At 38.4% G+C, this 22,877-nt stretch overlaps 1 protein-coding gene across 2 annotated transcripts; it reads left to right on the top strand.

Moving 5' to 3' along the window:
• Window positions 1-2,659: 2,659 nt before the first annotated feature.
• Window positions 2,660-21,299, top strand: prdm1b (PR domain containing 1b, with ZNF domain). Of its 2 annotated transcripts, none has more exons than XM_077507474.1 (7): window positions 2,660-2,794; window positions 3,705-4,001; window positions 11,458-11,577; window positions 13,187-13,427; window positions 17,298-18,214; window positions 18,298-18,426; window positions 19,851-21,299. In XM_077507474.1, the coding sequence occupies exons 2-7, from the start codon at window positions 3,831-3,833 to the stop codon at window positions 20,418-20,420; spliced, it is 2,148 nt and encodes a 715-aa protein (XP_077363600.1). In that variant the 5' UTR covers window positions 2,660-2,794; window positions 3,705-3,830; the 3' UTR covers window positions 20,421-21,299. The 2 variants fall into 2 exon arrangements, with proteins under 2 accessions (XP_077363600.1, XP_077363599.1); XM_077507473.1 differs by having other exon boundaries at window positions 2,675-2,794; window positions 3,823-4,001.
• The last annotated feature ends 1,578 nt before the right edge of the window (window positions 21,300-22,877 follow it).

Genomic DNA, 22,877 nt, shown 5'->3' on the forward strand with positions numbered 1-22,877 from the left:
GCTGGGGTCAAGTTATATTTTCCAATTTTTGAAATGTGCAGCATTACACTAATGACTTCATGTTAAGGATTAGGTAGCTCTTGACATTAAAAGAAAAACGCACTGAGCTGTCAATCATCTTACAAATGCCATTGTGCATAGTGGAAGAAAAATAACCTCGCCACAAACCAATCACACTTCTTTTTCCCCCCCTTTTACAGTCCATTAAACTTTTCATTTTTTATTATTTTTATCAATTATGCCATTGTTGTATCAATGACTAATATATGTGCCATATTCTATTAGCTTAGCATATTCCATTTTTTGGAGGGGTATGAAAGCCTAGGAGAAAATATTTTCCTCAACATTTAGAACAGATATAAAATCTGCAATTATTCATGAGCTCATTATTTTGCTCGACTAAAACATTGACAGTTTTTATATCAACATTTTAAACCCATGTACTTCAGACATAATCATAAATTATAAAAATTTCAATGTTTACTTAGGCCAAAAATCGCTCTTTATTCTTTTTTTTTTTTTTGCCTTGTATTAGTTGCACTTTCGTTATTTGCCATTGTCTACATGTTCACATTCAGCCCGTAACTGGGTTTTCAACATCGGCCTGGGGTAAGGCAGACGGACACTTTCTCTACACCACGTTTGTACGGTAGGAGAGCAAGCAAGCAGGTGCGCATTGCACTCAGGTAGTGGCATCTCCAAGTGCCAGGTCACCCTTTGTCTACATTCACTAGTCTCAGACAGCTTCAGTATAGCTGACCTAACAACTTTTCTTCGCTTTATCCATTCATCCTGTCTGGACCATTATCTGTTCCCCCCCCCCCCCCCCCCCCCCCCCCCCGCTCCTTGGGTCAAGTTATCCAACAACAGTTTCCTCTCTCGAAAAGTGTGTCTGGACAAGCCGCATGTGCCAGATTTAATCAGATCTCCACGAGTCAACTCGCCGCTTGTCGCCAAGTTTGGAGACTTGATCTTCTGAGCCTGAACCTAGACTGTCTGCAAATTAGCCCAGTCGGGCTCCAGCCAGTGAAAGACCCGCGCGTGCGCGGGCATAAACGCACGCACGCACACCCCCACACACACACGGATTCACCGCCCCCCACGCCACACTCCCTTCTTAGAATAAGCAAATCTCGCCATATGGCAGCCAATTTCCTACATCGGTTAAGACGAGAGGGTAGGGGGGAGTCTTCAGCTTTCCAAAGACACAGATGCATAACAAATTTATAGTTTAATGTAAAATTCCAGACTGGGAGGTTTTTTTAAATTTTTTTATTACATTGCCATTGCTAGGGCTGGATATTGATTCAGATTTCCAGACTTGATTCAATTCGATTTATTATTTGAAGGAAAAACACTCCCCAAAGTCGATGCCTAACTTCCCATTAGCATTTTCTAACTTTCTACTTGCGCTAGGCTAGCGATGTTTTAAAAACAAAACAGTGACATTAAAACAACTTAAAGTGCACTTCGGGACAACGGAATATCATACAATACACACTTGCTGGTTGCTAATGCTACGCAAGCAAAATGGTGCTTTCAGGGTACTTTCATAGCGTCAGAAACTTTGGCTTTCTTTGATAGCGTTTTAAGGGGGGAGTAATCATCCATTTAGCCCAATTGGCCGATTGTTTTGGACAATGTTTGAAGGCCAATAATCGGCCGATTATATTCAGCAGCCGATTAGCCAGTCTATTTGACACGTTAATTTACAAGGTAAAAAAAATAAAACACTATTAAAAGTATCGATTCATGATTTATGAATTGATATTGAGAAATGAAAAGGAATATCGCTTCGATGTCCATATTTTATACCCAGCCCTAGTCATGACCAATTTATTATTAATAGGAAGTATGATTATCATTCTCATCAATGGTATTTACTAAATCAGTACTGTTAACGCGTTATTGCCGCTATTTATCATTATCACTGTTAATTTTGATTATTATCATTATTGTAATGCTTACAAAATCAGGTACATGCACTACTGTTGAAAATCATATCAGTTTTAAAATAATATATTTGAATTGTTCCTGAAACTTTCTTATCTATTTATAACCGTCAGGTGAGTTGACTGCGTGCGTGTCTAAAAGTAACCGGGACGCTCACCAGACAGGTGTCTAAGTCGCTTTTCCTACGCACTTGGGTGACCTGGCCTACATTTTCAAGCAGGCATGAGGAAAGAGCACAAGTCAGTGTGCAACTTATACCGATTGTGTATCAGTAAAAGACAGGAATAGTGCGTACTTTCTAGAAAGTATTACATTTAGTTTTGCCTGCAATTTTGTTAAAATCCAGAGTAAACTACATTTTAGAATACGTGTGCCCGCTTAGCTCTTTGTCAAGATATAGGTCAAGGAGATGCAGTGGCAGCAGATTGCTCATTAAATGGCAAAACCAAGCAAAATTCTCCAAGTGTGTTTTCCAAGTGGCAACGGGCCGGCCATCTGCTCCTCTTTTATTCATTCATTATCTCGTCTTTGTGTGTGTGCATACACATAAGGATGCATCGCAACAGCCGCTTGCTTGACCGAGCGTGCAACGTCGCCAGTGTTGTTGTTGTTGTTGCCCGAAAGCAACAGTTGTGTGCCAAGGCGGTTCGACCCACGTGACCGCCGGCGGCGCTCGCCATTGGCCGCACCGTCTGGCTAAAAACGCTTGGCGCGATCCAGGCTCAGCAGTTTGTGGTGGTCGCGGGATCTAAGCAGGCAACGGCAGGAGAGCAAGCTAAGTCGCGGCACCGATGGACTAACCAAAGATACGATGATTCAACAGCTGAATGAATGTGCACAAGTAAGACTTTCATTCTTCAATGAACTCATTTGAGAAACTTTTAGATTGTGGGCCAGAACTAAGTATTTTGAAGTAGCATGGCTCAATTTATTTTTTTAATACCCCAGCACTTTTTGTCAGGCAAATCAATTTTAGACCCATTCAGGGACAGTGGCCACTACAGTGGACAACTTTTAAAAGTTGCTTTTCCCTATCATAGATCAGGGTTTCCGCTGGTCATTAGAGGCTCATTAAATGGATTTTGCTAAATTTAAGACCTTAAATGCCATTAAAAATGACATTTAAATTTTAAACACAATTTGTGTAAAAGCATTGTTGCTCATGCTTTACATTACATACATTGTGCAAATGGGTCACTATAACACAATTTAGCAACAACTAATGTAATTATTTTTTTTTTAGAGGGGCTGGTGACTAGTTAACATGTAGTCCACCATTTGCTTCTTGTTGCCAATAAAAATGGTTCTGAAAAGAAAAATGTACTGTTCCTGTCACTAGCGTCCAACATGAAACACTAATCCCACCTCGTGGCAGAAAATTACTTCAACACAAAAGTTTGACTCAATATTTTTCAACATATTTGTTCACTTTTATGACAATTATAAACAATCTGAAAATTTTCACACAAAAACAATTTGTAGTTACATGTATAACATGATTAGTCTTGGGCTATTGTAAAACATCCAATTACGATTTGTAATTAACTGGCAGCCATAATATTTCTGTATGTATCTATGTGCGTGTGCGAATATGCAGTACGACGTGGCCATTAAATTCTAGGTTGCATAAAAAGACAAAAATTCAATTAGACTTGTTGATACCTACAGAAACCTGGAATCTAAAATCATAATCTTCATGTTTGAAACTGCTACTGATCTTGCTTCTTTTGCATGCTACGTTCTTTTCCCAGAATCTGAGCTTTAATCGCCATACCTAAGACTGAGGGAACCAACCCAAACCGCACCAAAGCTTTTTTCTATACCAAAGCCAACAGAAGCTCGGTCCATCACCCGCCGTGTATTTCGCAGTGTCCAGAATGAAGGGGGACAGCACACAGGGAGATATGAGCACATGGAGGGAAGTGGACTTTGCCCTCAACTGTACCTACATTGTACCGGACCAGGTGCCGAACCCAAGTTTCAACCTGCCAAAAGCCATGACTTCCATTCCACGCAACCTGTCGTTCGAACACAGCAAAGACAATGAGGTAAGAGCAGGATTTGACACAACCTAGTTCCAAATACAGTACATATTTTGGCCTTCCTTAAGAACTGATATATGGTTCTTAGAAATACAAATTAAAAGCCTATTATTTATCTCACAGCACAAGAGAACAGTGGCTGGGTTTTTCAGGCATCTGACAATGGAGACAAAAACAAGATCAGTTTTAGCTTTAGGGATAACTCAATCAAGGAAATCTGAGCCAATCTTGATTCTCAACAATCAATCTCTGCACCCCTGCTTTTCACACATATTTTCTGCGGCCATCAACAAAACATGCTGACATGACGAGTATGTGAATTCAAATAATTTACATAGGCGGTAAACCCCCTGCCACAGTTTGGCTTTAGCCTCCAGTGCTAGCTCCCTAGCAGGTCAACAAGCACCATGGGAGCCAGCTAGTACCTAAGGCTAAAGCCAAACTGGAGGCAGGGTTTTTACTTTCTAGACCTGGATTTACCACCTCTGCAAACAAAGCTTAACTTTCTCTTTAAATACAGCATTGATAAGCACACGCCCGTTCGCCCACGCACACAAGCAGACACACAGACACCGTGACGTCAAAGATTTTACCAGGTGATCTTATCACGCCTTGTTTGCTTTCTTTGCAACCACGCAACACCCTCTTCATCTCCCACAGATTCTTCTACTCAGGTGACTCACGCACTTTGCGATAACACTTCCAGTCAGCTGACTACTTGGCTCTCAAATCCAATAAAATAAATTGCATCAATTCCGCCAGAGTTAAAGGAAGATTAAGGCACTTTCTTCTAATTGTTAAACAGCCAAAACTTTTTCCTGGTTTGGCCAAGCTGCAAGAACGACAAGTCTTGCAAATAAAAAATAAAAAATCTGTGGAAAGTATAGATGAGTTTGCCCCAGAATGAATTGGAGGGACCAACATCAAGATATGGATAAATATGTCAAGCAAACTAATCTTTGCGGTGACCTAAAACATCATCTTCCTCTTTCCATCTTATAAAAAATTCTGTCAACACTTTCGTTCTGCTTCTTTCTTGACCAACTGAGACAAGTATCGCTTCATGGGTATTTTCATTGTCAATCATATGTGATAGTCTTATTTTTTTTAAATCTACCTTCTGCCCCCAAGCCCTCAGTGTTTTCAGATAAAGAATGCCAATAGGGAAGAAGGCAAACAAACATGCTTTGAGGTCATGAGCTCTTAGCAAAATGGCTCACGTTCACATTAGTTTCCTTTCTTAACATACAACTCTTGTTGCTGGCGAAACTCTTTTCTGGACTCGGTCCAGGATGATAAAATAGTAATGTCCCTTTGCGACGGTATGTGGATGATTTCACGGTACGTCACAAACCTCACGTCCAGGCTTTAAAGACTTAAGTCACCATTACACATTATGAAAGTGGAAGGGAATAGGCAGCTGGACTCAAACGATTTTCAGCTCTTCTAGGAAGATTTTCTTGAAGGTTTTGGAACGTGTCTTTGAGGATTTCATCCAAAAAAAAAAAAAAAAAAAAAAACTTTGGGGAGGCCAAAGGTCATTGATGTTGATAGGAAAGTTACCCGGGCTTACACAAGGTTTTTTTGTTGTCTCCATCTTGGACTCTGACTACTTGGCGTTTGACTCAGACTTAACTTATCTATGTTTTTACTCTTGAAAATGAATATCCTCCTTCAAAAGAAACTTTATATAAAGTTGCATCAAAATAGACGTGCCGTGATACTCTTGATCTAGACATGGACTTGGACTTCACTCGGGTCTTTGTGACTCAAAGCTTGACTTGGAGTTGATAAATAACCTAGTCTCTGATTGGCTAGCCCAAGGGTCAGCAACCTATACTGTCAAAAAAAAAAAAAAAAAAAAAAAAGACATTTTAGGCTAAATAAAAACACGACTACCTGTCTGGAGTCACAAAACCTTTGACCATTATGATGAACAAAACAGTGTGTTCGTCTAATGTACTGAGACCTAATTAGAGCTGCGCCATAACAGGAAAAATGCAGCATCCAATTAATTTTCTTCTACCTTTCATCTTACATTTTTGGCTTATTTTTTTCCCCCTTTTTGTGTGAAAATTTTCGGTTAGTTTTCATGCACTTTCAGACTTTTATGCCTTTCTGTCAAATTTCTGACAATTTTATGAACATGGTCATTTTATGCCTTTTTGGGCATTTTATGGTAATTTGGGGAATTTCTTTTAGTTTATTTTATTTTATTTTTTTTTGGGGGGGGGGCATTTTATGGTTGCATTGTCAAATTTTTATTTTCTACCTTTTCCAAAATAAATGTTTACTTTTTGCAATTTTGTGTACATTATGGTATTTGGCTGCTTTTCCTCTTCCTTTTGGACATTTTATGATGGGTGTTATCCCAGAATTTTTTATATGCCTATTAGAGATGTACCGATATCACGATATGAAGGCCACGATGCAATGATTATCACAATATTGTGGGGAGGATGGCGATGCAAAAATGGTCACAATATTGTAAAAAAAAAAAAAAAAAAAAAAATCATACTAAAAAAATAAACAAATGGAGGTGGATATTGTGTTTTTGTACATTTTCAGCAATGCATATAAACAACCTGCTATATCTAATAACAATATTGAGGCACTTACTTGCTAATGCAAACACACATTGAGTTCCTTCACATATTGACTTGGTTCACAAGCATATTACGTATGCCCCTTCATCTAACCATTAACGTGGATATTAAACATAGAAGGGCCAAAACATGCCTTATGAGAATTAAACTTCACTAAAAAAAAAAAGAGCCAGCAGAGGGTGCTAGAACTGCACAAATGGAAATCAGTCTGACTTTGTAAACAGATTCTCGCCTTTTAATATCGTGACATGACGACGATGATATATTGTGGCAGTTTTAATATCACGATATTGCCGTTATCGTTACATCCCTAGTGCCTATATCTATTTATCTATCTATCTAGGCGGGACGAAAGAGCCACGTGTGGCTCCAGAACTGCAGGTTGCAGACCGCTGGGCTAGCCTCTACACCGGGGGTGTGCAAACTTTTTCATTTGAGGGCCACATAATGTTATGAAGAGAAATTGTGTTTAGTCCTAAAAATTGTCCAAATAATTTGCACTTTTACATATTTAAAAAATGCTACAGTATATAAACCAATTTACTTGTAATATGGCGGTAGGGTTATAGTTTTGGAATTTTTCATTTTAGTTTTTATTTTGTTTTTTTAAATTTAGTTAGTTTTAATTAGTTTTCAGCGTGGTTCTGCTAGTTTTTTTTTTATTGGTTTTAGTTCTTTAACAAATGCTTAATTTTAGTTGAGTTAGTTTCAGTATTAGTTTTAGTTTTCTATGTGTATTACTTGTGGCCAATATTTAAAACAAAACATGGACGTGATGTCGTTATTCCAGTTTATATCAAAATTAATCTACCAATAATCCAATTTGTAATCATCCCCAAAGGCTCATGCATTAAATTACTTACCAAAGACTAAACCGAAGGACATTTTTGCTATAATTATAGTTTTATTTTAGTTAGTTTTGTAAACATAAAATGTAGTTTTACTTAGTTTTCTTTTTTGAAAAAACATCTTTGTTTTTATTTTATTTCGCTAGATAAATTGTTTTTTTTACTTTTAGTTTTTCCCGTTAGTTTTTGTTCACTAAAATAACCTTTAATAGCAAAAGTGTTTTTCGACACCTTCCCTTCTTACTTTGACCACCTCCAAACATTTTTGTTTTTATTTTATTTGAAAGGAGTTGAATGCCATTTTTAGCATATGTCGCGGGCCACCAAAGAAAAAAAATGGACGGCGGGCCTCAAATTGCCCCCGGGCCGTACTTTTGACTCCCCTGCTCTACACGTTTTGACCAACACAATCTTTTGAGTCTGAATCGTGCCCTGAGAGCAACATGGCACATGGGACTCAAGGAGTAACTGCCAGTTATGGGGAGTGAGGGAGTGGAGTGGTGTTGCGGACAAACTGGGCGTGATGGGACATGGGTGTGTGTGTGGTGGTGGGGGGTAATTTAGGTTAAAACCAGATGATTAACTTTCGCTTGGAACAGGCTGACCAGGCGCACAAGCTATTTCCAATTCTGGAAAAAAACAACAACAAAAAAACAATAATAAGGATGAGCAATAGGGGGGGGGTTTGGCGATAGCGTGGTTATCCCCAAGCTAGCCCAGCCTCCCCTCCGCCTTCCGCCCAACAACCTGAGCGGTTGAACCAGCGGCAACGCGGCGGGCGGCACAGCGGTTCATTAGCCACGCAACGCCAGCTTAGCACAATGCACCCTGTCACACCAGTTCATCACCTCACTTGAATATGCACAGCCTCTCGTGCGCCCTTGTCCTCAGTGACCTCTTCCTTCCGTAATTTGAAAAAAAAATGTAAACACTGGGTTTAAGGACATGTTGTTGTTTTCAATAGTTACTGCGGTAATCCGTTTTGAGGAGTAATTCCTGAATGGCAGGAAGAGGGAGAGTGTGTTTACTTATGGGGGGTTAGTTTGGGGTCGGGCTCATTTAAAGATGGAGCACAAGCAGTATGACATAGATTGCAATTGGGAAGTGGATTGCATAAGGTTGACCAAGCTTGTCATGTGACCAAAAAAACAAACAAACAAACAAAAAAAAAAAACTTTTGAATTTCATTTTCTAATATTATGTGAATATGCAGCCCAGAAATTAACAAAAAAAAAATAAAAAAAAATAAAACAGTACAAATTTTAAATTACTCTAAGTAAAATATCATTGCATAATGGGAATAGAGTTTAAACACCACGTCCATAAAATGGTTTAATATTGCAAACAAACGTGCGCCTGCATTTAAGGAACATGCCAAGGCATTCTTTAAATTTACAATGAGGTAGTCAATGCCAAGGGGTCATGTCAAAAGAACACTACTGCTGCAAAAAAAATTTTTTTTAAATAAAAACAATTATTAGCGTAAGGGTGGGTATTATACAGGGTAGGGCTCAGTTTTAAAAAAAAAAAGGGCCTTGTATCAATTTTTCTTTTCAAGCTTGACATCAATTCATAAAACCACGAATCAATCATTTTACTATGTCTTTTTCCCACAGCAATTCACAAGAAAATAGAATTTCTAAGTCTGAATATTTTCCTGTTTTTACTGTTCTCTTGAAATGTACTATTCGCCTGAATTTCAAAGTAGTTTCTCACATTTGTGAAAGACCTGACTCTTATTGCATTTCAACACAATTCACAATTTAATTTATATTTATACAAGTATTGATTTATTTAAATATTTTCATTTCGTCCTTACTGATGTCAATCTTTGTGTAACGCTTAAGACTAGATCAAAATGTAATTTGTGTTTTAATGTTTGTGGCATTATACTGAAGCAAATAAATATCTCATCAAACTTAACTCTTGTGAATCAAAATCAAGTCGATTGACATTGGAAACAATACTCAGCCCTAATACAAGGGTCTTAATAAAAAAAAGAAATAGTAATAATGCATTGTTTGAATGTTTACAATGAACTAGACAGTGCCTATGGGTTGTAAAAAATAAAATATTAACAATAATAGTTATATACAACCTAACAATATGCTTCACGTGCACAGAAATTTTAAAAATATACGTTTGCCAAAATTACAAAAAAAAGCATGCAGTGCAAGGACAGGATTTTTTGGGATTATGATTTAAAAACAAGGCCTTTTAATCATAGTTGCAGGAAAATAGCATAGTTAATTTTTAACCTGAATTTCAAAGCATTTATAGTTTATTGACATGTTTTGACTCTATGTGTCCACATTCATTCTGATTATAAATTGGGCAACCCTAGTATAAAGAAAAACGGCTTTTAAGGGTGACTTTGGGGCATATTATACACGTGTATGTTACTCGTGATATTTATGATATATTACCAAACTTATATAGTATGTGATAGAATTAGAACTGTGGTTGTGTTCAAGTAAAATCGATAAAAAGTAAACTTGTCCAAAATATTCAGCAAGAACATTTGTTCTAATGCCTATGTTTAATTCTTTGAAATCTACACACACAAAAAAAAATAGCTTATTGTGCTTTTGATTGAATGAAATATCATCGCAGGTCAATAAAGACCCATGCCAAATTCACAGACAAGACAGGTCAAACCGCATCCTGGCACATTTTTGTTGCATGTTGCGTTGAATTGGACAGGAGGTCAGGGAACAGTGGAGGAGTAGGTGAGAGAAAGTGTACTGTTAATTCCATTCACTGGGTGAAGTCATTAGGGCAGAAAGTAGGCCAACCTTGGAGCTTTTAACTTGCCTTCTTGAGCTGTCTGGGTCAATGTGAAGAAGCCACCACCATTTGATTCTCACATATAGAAACTAGGGCTGTGAAAATTAAAGCGTTAACTCTGGAAATTATTTTAAATTCATTAAAGCGTTATTTTATTTTATTTTTTTCTCGGTGTGCAGCCAGACTTGGATTATTATCAGGGTTGTGGAATCCCGGTCCAGAAACTAAAAACCCTGCCACATAGTGGCTTTAGCCACAGGTGCATCTACTTAACTGTAAGGATGTCACGATTAGGGCAATATTGTGATCGTGATATTAAAACTGCCACAATATCGTCATGCTCACAATATTAAAAAGGAACACATCTGTTAAAAAAAATAAAAAATAATCAGGTTGATGTCCATTTGTGCAGTTCTAGCACCCTCTAGTGGCTAGTTTAGTAGTGCAATTTAATTTCCATTAGGGATGTTTTGGCCTTCTGTGTTCTAAATCTATGCTAATTGTCAGATGAAGGGGAACCTAATTTGCTTGTGAAGAGATCAATGTGTGCTTGCATTAGCAAGTAAGTGCCTCAATATTATTATTAGAGGTTGTAGGTGGTTTATATGCATTGCTGTAATGTACAAAAGCACAATTTTGTGTTTTTTTTTTTTTAGTAAGAGCTCCCTTTTGTTTTTTTTACAATATTTTGATCTTTTTTAAATGTCGCCAACGTCCCCACAATATATAGGTCCATTTTGACTTTACTCAAGTAAATATCTCATACAAGCTTTGAAGGAAAAAGTATAAGCAGAAGTAGAAAATGAATCGCGATTAATTACAGAAAAATGTGCGATTAATTAGTAAAAATATTTTGAACGTTTGACAGCACTAATAGTAACATTATACAGAAGAGGAATTAATGGACGATTTGTCTCGAGTGCGACAACGCATCAACATTATCTGTGTCCTCATAAGAATTAAGTAGGAAATCACATTGCATACTTTTATAGACAGTCCGGACAAACTAGGATCATTTCATATTACACATTGAATGTGACTTCAACAAGCTAATCACAACAGAATGATCGTATTTGATCATATTTGGCACCATGTCATATTTTTTTTTTTTTTTTACCCCTTTTGAAATATCAGTGGGTAGCGCAGTGGAGCTTTGGCCAGTAAACAGGATGTGAGGGTTCGAATCGTATTTTTGATTCCATGTGCGATCTGTTCTCAAAGGTGACCGGTGTGTTCAGCAAAGAATACATCCCTCAAGGGACCCGATTTGGTCCCCTGCAAGGAGACATCTACGCCAAAGACAACGTCCCCAAACACGCCAACAGGAAATACTTCTGGAGGGTAAGCGCCACACGCAAAAACTGATCCATCCGCAGTATCAGACATTTATGGCTTACATAACTCATGTCATTTAAAGCCAATCAGTTAAAATAGCAGTGAATCATCTTCCACTAAACCAGATAACCATGCTTTCACGAGAAGTCCACCGGCGCGCAGGAAATACAACTATTTTACATCAGTGGTGTCCAAACTACGGCCCGGGGGCCATTTGCGGCCCGCTGTCCTTTTTTTTTTAGTGGCCCGCGACATATGATAAAAATGGCATTTGACTCAGTTCAAATAAAATAAAAACAAAAATGTTTGGAGATGGTCAAAGTAAGAAGGAAGTGTGTCGAAAAACACGGGTGCTATTAAAAGGTTATTTTAGTTAACTAAAACTAACGACTGCAATTGGCTGGCAACCAGTCCAGGGTGTCCCTCGCCTACTGCCCATAGCCAGCTGAGATCGGCCCCAGCACCCCCCTCCCCCCCACCAACCACACTGAAAACTAATTAAAACTAAATTAAAAAAAAAAAACTCAATACGAAATAAAAACTAAAATGAAAAATTCCTAAACTATAATAACCCTACTGCCATAATACAAATAAATTGGTTTATATACACCTTGGCATTTTTCTAAGTATTCAAAAGCACAAATAAATTATTTATACGATTTTTAGGACTGAACACAATTTCTATTCATACCATTATGCGGCCCTTCTGACTTTCTGTATGTGGCCCTCAAATGAAAAAGTTTGGACACCCCTGTTTTACATCGTGATCACCGCGTGGCGAAGAATTTTTATTTTTTTTAACTCCAAATGCTTATCACAGCTTTACTGGAACTCGGCAAACAGAAGCTGCTCCCGAGTGAATTCCCATTCAGTCTTTTTTCCCCCCCACAAACGGTATTTTCCCTTCCGGCTTGATTTCCTGTAACTTTCATAGCAGAAGTGGGAAGCCGCGCTCGTGAACTTAATGACACCGCAGAGTGTCGTCAAGTAGCTGCGTGTATAATTTGGCTGCCGGCCAACTACTGCACGACCCCCCCCCCCCCCCCCCCCCCCCCGCACCCGCCCTCCCCCGCCCCACCCGCCAGCCCACTCCCCCTAAGTTGCCGCTAATAGAAGTGGAACTACTTCTGACTATTGACAATGACGAGAGTGAAAGGGAGAGAGGATAGAGAGACAGCGTGACACAGCAAAGTGGACCACACCTCCAAGCTTTTAAATACAATGACAGCTCAAGCACTAACACAGGAGTGACAGAACACCAACGACACACACACGCTGTCCAACGGAGTATTGCACACAGAGGATTACTTTACTGTACATGGCAGGGGTGAATGTTCGTACTTTTTTCTCCCTTCATTTATTAACTGGTTTAATTTATTCAAAAAATTGAGTAGGGGGAAACTATTTTTTTTTAATGAATTTACTTCATTTTTAAAAAGGTGTTTCATTTATTTAATTTAAAAATGGGGAAAAAAGGGGCAATTTATTTCCCTTGATAGTGATTTGAATGTCTACAATTAAAAGAAAAAATGTCGTAAATAGTCCATACAATTATACAAAAATATCTGCATTGAACTGTTTTTAATCCAATGATCTTTTTTTTGCTTTTGCGCAGATTTATAGCAACGGGCACCTGCAGAACTTCATCGACGGCTACGATGTCCACAGGAGCAACTGGATGCGTTACGTCAACCCGGCGCGCACTCTGAGCGAGCAGAATCTGGTGGCGTGCCAAAATGGGCGAGACGTTTACTTCTACACCGTTCGGCCTGTGGAGCCCAAAGAGGAGCTGCTTGTGTGGTACAGCCAGGAGTTTGCGCAGAGGCTGTGCGGTCAGCAGGACAATAGTAAACGCAGTGAGTGCGAGATTATATGAAACATACTTTAATATTTGGTGTTGTAACTCTTCTTTTGCCCCTTTTATCCATCTGGCTTTAAGAATGTGGTCATTGATTACATTGATACACAAAGTACACTTCAAAAAAGTTTGGCACGGACTCAAATTAGCCAAAAAATTATTTCACTGCAGATGGCGGTGCTGAACGCAACTGCCGTTTAAATGTACCAAATCAAATATTTATGAATAGAGATGTCAGGCAATTATTATTATTTTTTCTTTAATCGTAAATCCATAATTAATCACAGGACTTCTATAGCTAACTCACAGTCATTAATTTTAGATTTGGTCTGAATGTAATTTTTTTCCCCCATACACTTGTTAACAGAAGTGGCCAGAAAAAAATGTTAAGCTAACTGAATTTTGGCTGCATCTTTTAGCCATTGATACAGTAATTTCATAATAGCTCATGAAATTGAGCTAAAATTAAAAACATGTGCTGTAAAAAAAACAAAAAACAAAACAAAACAAGTAATATTGATTTGTGTTTTGTTAAGTTTTCTGCCACTAGATGGCATTATTGCATTTGTAAGACTGGTGAGAGCTCAGTGCATTTTTCTTTTTCATATTAAGAGCTATCTAATCTTTAACATGAAGCAACTTGTGAAATTCTGCGCATTTTTTAAAATTGTATACAACTCGACTCTAGTCTCCACAAATATATAGGGATGTTACGATAATCGTGATATAAAAACTGCCACAATGTCGACGTCGTCATGTTCACAATATTTAAAAGCTACAAATCTGTTTAAAAAAAAAGGCAGATTGATTTCCATTTGTGCAGTTCTAGCACTCTCTGATGGCTAGTTTTTTAGTGGTTTAATTTTCATTAGGGATGTTTTGGTCCTTCTATATTTAAAATCACTAATTGTCAGATGAAGGTGATTGTAAAGGTGAGTAAGTGCCGCAATATTACGTGTTATTAGAGATTGGAGGCAGTTTGTGTGTATTGCTGTTATATACAGTGCAAAATGTATTTATTTATTTTTTTTTTAGTATAAGCTCAGTTTTTTGTTTTTTTTTATTAATTGCCAGATAATTGCCAGACATTGTGACAACCTCGCCGCAATATCACAGGTGAGGTTCATATCGGGATAATATCGTATCGTGATATTTGGATATCGTGACATCTCTACAAATATATGCATTATTTTTATATTTATTACTGCTAAATTTGGACGTGGACAAGTCTGCCGCATTGCGACTGGAATTCCCCCAGTGCAGGCTTTCCAAACAATTAATTACACGGTTGGGAAATTATAGTGGCGTTAAAGGAAATCTAAATTAGCGCCCTAATTTTGACACACCTATTTATAAAACATTCTAAACACACAGTGAAAGGCAGCTGGATGGTTTAAAGTCCCGCAGCGAGTCTTTTTAAAAAAATTTTTTTAAAGTTATTAACCAAACAACTACAGTATATCCTCATCCAGAGTGATTCTTTGCGCTACAAAGTCGAATGACTCACAGCAACTGAATACACAAGACGTGTGGCTATTTAACCTGGTGACTAACGCCAAAGCAAGTTTAATTACATCGCATTGTCAAAAGCACTCACGTGAGTCGCATTTCAGAGTCTGAGGTTGCGCAACGTTTGGCATCATGGAAGTGTTTTGTTTTTTTCCCCCAGATATTTTATGACCTATTTTAGATTCAAGGTGAAACCCAAACAATTAGGCACATTCTTCTTCGTCAGATGGAAAAAGGAAAAAAAAAAAAAGTCAGGTAATTGCCAGACATGAATGCGGATGCAAGATGAAACAAAAAATGCTGATGCGGTGTGTAAATGATCCGGTTCAGAGGCGCAGACGTGACATGACGCATCATTTAACCACCAACCTATTCTCCCACAGCAACTTCATGACTTGAAGTGACAAAGCGAAACCTAAACTGCATGCTTTTATGTGTTATGAGTCAAACCTGATACTACTATCATTTACCATCAGAGGGTGTGGCATGTGTGGGTGGATGTTGTATTCTTAAGATGAGGTACATGTCTCAACATGTCATCATATGTCATCAGTCCTCAAGGGCCACTATCATACACGTTGTAGATCAAGGGTCACACTAGCATTTAAAAAAAATGAAAGCCACTTCTTGGATTAAAAAAAATAAGAAGTGTGTTCAAATGACCTATATTATCATGGTATTATTAGTGCCTGACCTATTTAATACTGGCTCTTTAAATAATAATAATAATAATAATAATAATAATAATAATAATATATAATAATCAGAATAAGCCTACTTCTCTATTTCCCCCCACATTATATAACAATATTACATTATATATTACATTAAAAAAATAAAACCACAAGATATCTGTCATTTTTTTCTCTGTTGTCAAATTAAACAAATACAAAGAAATTACATATTTTATACGAATTTTTTATTATTATATTTGTTACAATTATCAGTCATCGGAATTGTATTCTGCCAAATATCGGACTCAACATCAGGCTAATAAAAAATAATTGACTTCAGTCAGGCTATTACCAGTATATGCTCAAATTAGCAATTATCTGTATTCATTTATTACTCATAATAATTAGGAAGCAGATAAATATCTATATGCAACATTTTATTTCTGGTAATCTGCCAGGGTTCACATTTTCTAATGAACACTACAGCATTCCTGTGAAATTGTCTCATCACTGCTGAGCTAATTCCGAGAACAGGCCCTTTGGGGCCACACTAGTGACCCCTGTTTAGATGGTTCCCTCTTCCAACACACCTGATTCAAATGATTATTTCATCGGCAAGCTCTGCTGAAGCCTTATAATGATCCAGATGGGGAAAAAAAGAAAAAAAAATACAAACAAGAACGAGTTGGCAACCTTTTAAAAACATGAGTAGAAAACCTTTTGTTACGTATTTATTTTTATTTTATTTTTTAGATACAATATTCTTTAAATAAATGTATTATTACATAAAAATAAATACTTAAATATTAAAAATATGTCAGTCCAAATTTTTACATTTTCAGGAAAAAACGAGACAACAGGTAGGTTAATAAAGTTTTAAAATTTGCCTAATATGTCCAAAAAAGGAGGAAGAAAAGCCCCCCCCCAAATAAATCTGCAATTAAATGTCCATAAAATTGCCACAAATGTCGGAATTTTTTTCTTTTCTGTATTTATTTATTTTTTTTATTATTCATTCAAAAAGTAACCATTAGCTGTCCAAAAACAAAGCAAGAAAGGCAGAAAATTAGAATAAAATGTTTGGGATTACAAAAAAAATAAAAGTGAGACATTTTATTTTATTTTAAAACGAATTGATTCTTAAAGTAACTAAAGTGTCCACAAAATTGCCATAAATGTCAAAATTGATAGCGAAAGTTTAAAAAATAAAATTACAAATAGTCAAAAAAATAGCCACAAAATGGAGAGTTAGAAAATTACCATATGTCCATAAACTTGCCAAAAAATGTCAGAAATTTGACAGAAAGGCAGAAAAGTCTAACAATGTATGAAATATTAAGCATGACAAATTACCCCGCCAAAAATAATAAACTGAGGACGAAAGGTAGAAGAATGATTCTTTACGGATTGGATGCTGCATATTTGTCTGTTGAGGTGCAGCCCAAATTTGGTTCTGGGCCCTCACCTATATTAGACTTATTAACACTAACACACCGTTTCTTTCATCACAATGTTCAACTGTAATGTGGCTCCAGACAGGTTTTTTTGTTTTGTTTTGTTATTTGGCCTAAAATGACAGTAAAGGTTGCTAAACCCCTATCTAGAACATGCAGGATCGTGGCCCCAAGGGAGGGTCGAAGTTGGTGACCCCTGTCTGTACTCAAAACATATTTTGTGTCTTCCAGAAAATATGAATGTTGCCGATGAGCAAGAGAACACCAAACAACACCTCCCTCAGCAGTTGTGGCCTAAGGACAGGACGAAGGAAGAGGTGAAAGAGGAGAGAAATGATGAAGAAGTGGATGTGGAGATGTTGGGGAGAGACACCCCTCCCGATACTCCTGATGACCAAATCATGGATTTCAGCAAGAAGATTGAAAAAGAGGAGAAGATGGACAGGGATCAGGAGGATCGTGGATTCTTTCCATCCGCTCATCCTGAACAAAGAGGACAAAGCCACGGAATGAATCCTCCTTACTTAGCAGAGCACCTGCCTGCATTATCATCCGATGAACAAAATCTGCCCCTGCACCTCCATGGCCTGTACGGCCACAGGGAAGGGCTGGTGTCATCTTACCCACTTTACCCTCAATCTAGACCCCTCCAGACAACCTACCAGCTCCTTCCTCCTTTCACCTCACACTATCCTCGCTTCCTCCTCCCTTCATACTCTCCTCCATTTCCCGGTATGCTGCCTTCCAGAGGATCCCTCCGGTATGGTAGCTACCTGGGCACGGACGGAATCCCATACCCTCCTCTCAGCACCCCTAATCTACTCACAATGTCCCTGCCATACCCTTCATCCCCACAGGGCGGTCTGAAAGAACTAACCCCGAATGTGTCCCCACCAAGAGGCACCCCGGCGACTCCTGAGCTCTCGCCGATTCCCAAGCCAATGAGCCAGCTTCCCTCGCCTGAACATTCTTCCCCCGGCTGCGAGGAAGCAATGAACCTAACGTTGGACATTACCAAAGGCAACTCAGGGCTGCGCAATCGTCCTGGCCACAAATCTTTGCCCTATCCTCTGAAAAAGCAAAATGGAAAGATCAAGTATGAATGTAACATCTGCTCAAAGACTTTCGGACAGCTGTCGAATCTCAAGGTACTGACTTCAACAACCGTAAATTTCCACTTCTGCTAATGAACCCTCCTTGAATGCCATTGCCTGTTTTTTTATGACCGTAGGTCCACCTACGAGTCCACAGTGGTGAAAGACCGTTCCAGTGCAGCTTGTGTAAAAAGAGTTTCACTCAACTGGCTCATCTACAGAAGCATCACCTTGTCCATACAGGGGAGAAGCCACATGAGTGTCAGGTATGTTGAGATCCTCTCTTCATCTCTGTGTTCGACAATGAATGTCTTTGTGTGAAAGGAATTGTCGGTGTGATTGAGATGACTGATTCAAGCTTTAAAGCTTCATTACAGTTTGGTCATCTAGGACCAGGCAGGAAGGTGTTCTTGTCTCAGTTTTTCCCCCAGAGGTGGAGAATTCAGCTCTAGGAAGTAAAAACCCTGCCACAATTTGTCTTTTGTCTTTGTCTTGTCACAAGTCTCTAAGGCAGGGATGGGCAATCTCGGTCCTCGAGGACCGGTGTCCCTGCAGGTTTTTGAGGTTTCCGTTTTCCAACACAAGCTGATTCCAATCAACGAGATCGTTATCCCTCTTATGCAGAGCTTGCTGATGAGCTGATCATATATCAGCTGTGTTGGAAAACGGAAGCCTCAAAAACCTGCAGGGACACCGGCCCTCGAGGACCGAGATTGCCCATCCCTGCTCTAAGGCCAAGCCCAAGCCTTTGACACGGAAGTCCAAGTCTTTCAGCTCCAAGTCCCTGATCATGAGTCCAAGTCAAGTACTAAGCCACTGACTCACAAAAGTCCAAGTCTTTAGGTTCAAAGTCGGAACCTAAAGTACTCGTAGTCAGGGACTTAAGACTTTAAGTTTCAGGTCCAAGTCAAGTCTCGAGTCATTGATGCACAAGTCCAAGTCAAGTTCAAGACTTTACATTCCAAGTACAAGTCAAGTCTCAAGTCTTTGACCCACAAGTCCAAGTCAAGTTCAAGACTTTAGGCTCCAAGTCAAGTCTTTGACTCACAGGTCCAAGTCAAGTTCAAGATTTGGACTTGTTTGTGTGTTGCCGCATTTTTCTACTCTACTAGATGTTGCTCGGGCGCACAGAAAATAAGGGGAGGGAAAATGAAAGCAAGCTGCACCAGAGACTCTCATAATCTTCACTGGTCGCAAAAGAAGAGTCAGAGTCAAGTCTCAAGTCTTTAGTAGATGAGTCTAAGTCGAGCCATTTACCCACTAAAGACAAAATATGGCAAGGTTTTTAGTTTCTGGATCTGAATTCTCCACCTCTGCTTTTCACTTTTCTCTGCTTGTAGTGACAACGTATTAAAAAAAAAAAAAAAAAAAAAAAAAAAAAAAAAATCACAAAAAAAAACAGATCTCAGTCAGGATATGACATCACTGGTATTGATACAGAATTGCAAAAGACTATGTGACTAGCTCTCATCCTTTGTAGTAACAAAGTCTGCCTATATTACATTTAGCCATTACCCAATAGCCTTTGAATGCTTTTGTTTGCATACGTGAGGAAGTAGCTGTCAAACAGAACTGGTCTGTGGTAAAGAACATTGCGCAATTCCACATTGTGTTCAAAATAATCCCAACATCAATAACGCCATCTCTTCCTTTTGAGAAATCTTTGACAATTGCTTCATTTTTTCCCCAGGTGTGTCAAAAGCGCTTCAGTAGCACCAGCAACTTGAAAACCCACCTCCGACTCCATTCTGGGGAAAAACCGTACCAGTGCAAGCTGTGCAACACCAAGTTCACTCAATACATCCACCTGAAGCTCCACCGCCGCCTGCACAGCAGCCGCGATCGGCCTCATCGCTGCCAGCTGTGCTCCCAGGCCTTCTTCCACCGCTTCTCCCTTCGCATCCACCAGCGCAGCTGCTGCCCGGCCAACTCCGGCTCGGCCGCCGTCAACGCCCACATGAAAGAAATGCTCGAGCGCTTCGACGCCGGCCAGGAGGCCGACGCGCTGACGGAAACGGCATCGGCGCCGCAGGTGGAGGAGGCCGTAGAGAGGTGGCTCGCTCGCACCTTGGAAGGCGAGGGGAAGGAGGACCAGAAAGAGGCCACCCTTCTGCTGAACGCTCTGACTGTGGCCAGCAACGAACCCGTCGGCCAATCGGCAGCTCCCGTTTCCCAGCACAGCTCTCCGGCAGCCTATCAGGAAAGGGCTAGCGTGGTCCATCTACACAAGCGTTCAACAGTGAAACTGGAGGGCCAATAATGAGAGGGAACCCTTCGAAGGAACAAGGGAGATTTAACAGACAGTAACACTAATAAAGAAACCAATGTCGCCAAAAGTAGCCTCTGTTTTGACTGAAGAGAAACACAGCAGCACCAAAATAAAAGCGTTCCAAAGACTGGACTTAGTGACATACACTGTATTACAGATTGTGCTTCATCCCAATGAATACAAACATGAAAATAGGAGGAGCTTGTTAAGCTGTGACATGAATTGATTTTACTCAGGTAGGTTTTTTTGTGTTAACTTATTCGATTTTTCACCTGTTCTGTTTCGAGGTGTTTATTTATTTAACTGTTTTGCTGTTTATTTGATGGTAGCCATTAAAACGACTCAGGAAGAGTAACAATGATGTCTTAGTTAATTAATCATGCTCGCTTTACTTTGTGTCGCGTGTGCCGTGTGTCCGGCACAAATGATTTTTTTCCCAGTTTGTTAATTTATTTATTTATAATGCAAATGGTAAAATCTGGTATGTTTAATTCTTGTGTGAATGAACATTTGCCAAAATATACATTAGTAACATTTATTTTCATTTAGCAAGTTTCAAGACATTTTTAGATCAAACCAAATCATCCAATCCAAATAATCTTGCTGATTCTGCACATCTGTGGATGCACTCGTTTCTCATTTTGCAATAAAATTGAGTAACAAGCAATTTATCAGCCAGGCAGCACTAAAAAAACAGAACAATGTCAACACTGTATGTATTATAATTTTCCTAGATTTCTTTTTTTGTACAAGGTTTGACTGTAGTTTGTTTTGGAAACAGGTTTGAGATTGTAAGAATTTATATGTGAGAGACTATTTTGATGACACTTTTATATGATGTAGCGTAATAAAGATATCATTTCTACATGGGTTGATTGTGTTGCTGTTTCAGTACTTGAATTATAAAAGAAAGATTGCTTTTTGTAGCGCATAAACAGACTGGCTTTACATTGTTTATTAGGGATGTAACGATATCCAAACATCACGATACGATATCACGATATGAAGGTCACAATACGCTAAATATCACAATATTGTGAGGGGGTTGGCGATATTTAAATAAGATCACAATATTGTGGAAAACAAAACAGAGCTCATACTAAAAAAAGCACAATATTGTGCTTTTGTACATAACAGCAATGCATATAAACCACCTACAATCTCTAATAACAATATTGAGGAACTTCCTTGCTAATGCAAGCACACATTGATCGCTTCACAAGCAAATTAGGTTCCCCTTCATCTGACAATTAGTATAGATTTTAAACATAGAAGGCCAAAACATCCCTAATGAAAATTAAATTGCACTAATAAACCAGCCACTAGAGGGTGCTAGAACTGCACAAATGGACATCAACCTGACTTTTTCAGCAGATGTGTTCCTTTTAAATATTGTGAACATCACAGTATAACTATTGGGGGTATTAAAGACTAGTTAGAACCAAATGCTTTTAACCCACATTGTTGCATCTACTTCATAAAAGTGAACGTGTTTTCATTTAAAAAAAAAAAAGAAAAAAAAGTGCTATGAAGTATGAAGGTCAAGTCTCAAGCGTGTTATGAAATAAGCAAACACGATTCACACCTAGATAGTGTGAGATGAAATAAGGGTCCCATACAAAAAAATACTTTGAACATAATCAATATTGACAGTTACAGTAGCAGCGTTGGCACAAAATCTTCAGTCGATGAACGCGTACTGGAAATTGGCTCATTCTGAGCACAGCCTCATGTTTAACAAGTAAGCACAGCTATGCGACCCTATAATTTATCTTGTTCAGTTTTACTTTCCGCTTGGCCCTACATTATTTATACTGTTCATAAATGATATCTGCTGCGTCTCAAAAATAATCAAAAGTGTTTTATTTGCTGATGACACAACTGTCTACTGTTCAGGAGACAACCTGAAGCAGCTTCTGACTACTGTGGAGTATGAATTAAATACATTAAAAAAATGTTTTGACATGAATAAATTATCATTCCGTTTAAATAAAACCAAGTTCATAGTTTTTGGCACTAGACAAATCACTCAGTTCGAGTTAAAATTATGGTGTATTCAATTGAAATAGAAAAGGCGTATGAAAATAAATTCCTTGGAGTAGTTATTGATGATGAATTATGTTGGAAGCCACACAAAGAAAATGTTAAGAGGAAAATGTCAAAAATCATCAGGATACTCTACAAAACTAAGGATGTCTTAAACATGAAATCATTATATGCATTATACAGTTTATTATTATTGCCATATCTGACCTATTATGTGGAAATCTGGTGACGCGCATATAAAACTCTGTTTTCAAATTGCAAAAAGACAGCTGTAAGAATTATAAATCGATCAAAATATACAGAACCAACACATCCACTATTTATTAAATTAAATGCAATGACATTTTCTGACTTGGTTGAGTTTAAAATAGCACAAATAATGTACAAAGTACAAAACAATCT

Source organism: Festucalex cinctus, chromosome 19, assembly GCF_051991245.1.
Source record: "Festucalex cinctus isolate MCC-2025b chromosome 19, RoL_Fcin_1.0, whole genome shotgun sequence".
Taxonomy (NCBI): domain Eukaryota; kingdom Metazoa; phylum Chordata; class Actinopteri; order Syngnathiformes; family Syngnathidae; genus Festucalex; species Festucalex cinctus.

Excerpts from the sequence above, each read along its gene's own strand:
- prdm1b (XM_077507473.1), top strand. Across the intron at positions 4,002-11,457 it reads AACACAGCAAAGACAATGAG|GTGACCGGTGTGTTCAGCAA; the intron begins GTAAGAGCAGGA and ends CTGTTCTCAAAG. Across the intron at positions 13,428-17,297 it reads GCAGGACAATAGTAAACGCA|AAAATATGAATGTTGCCGAT; the intron begins GTGAGTGCGAGA and ends TGTGTCTTCCAG.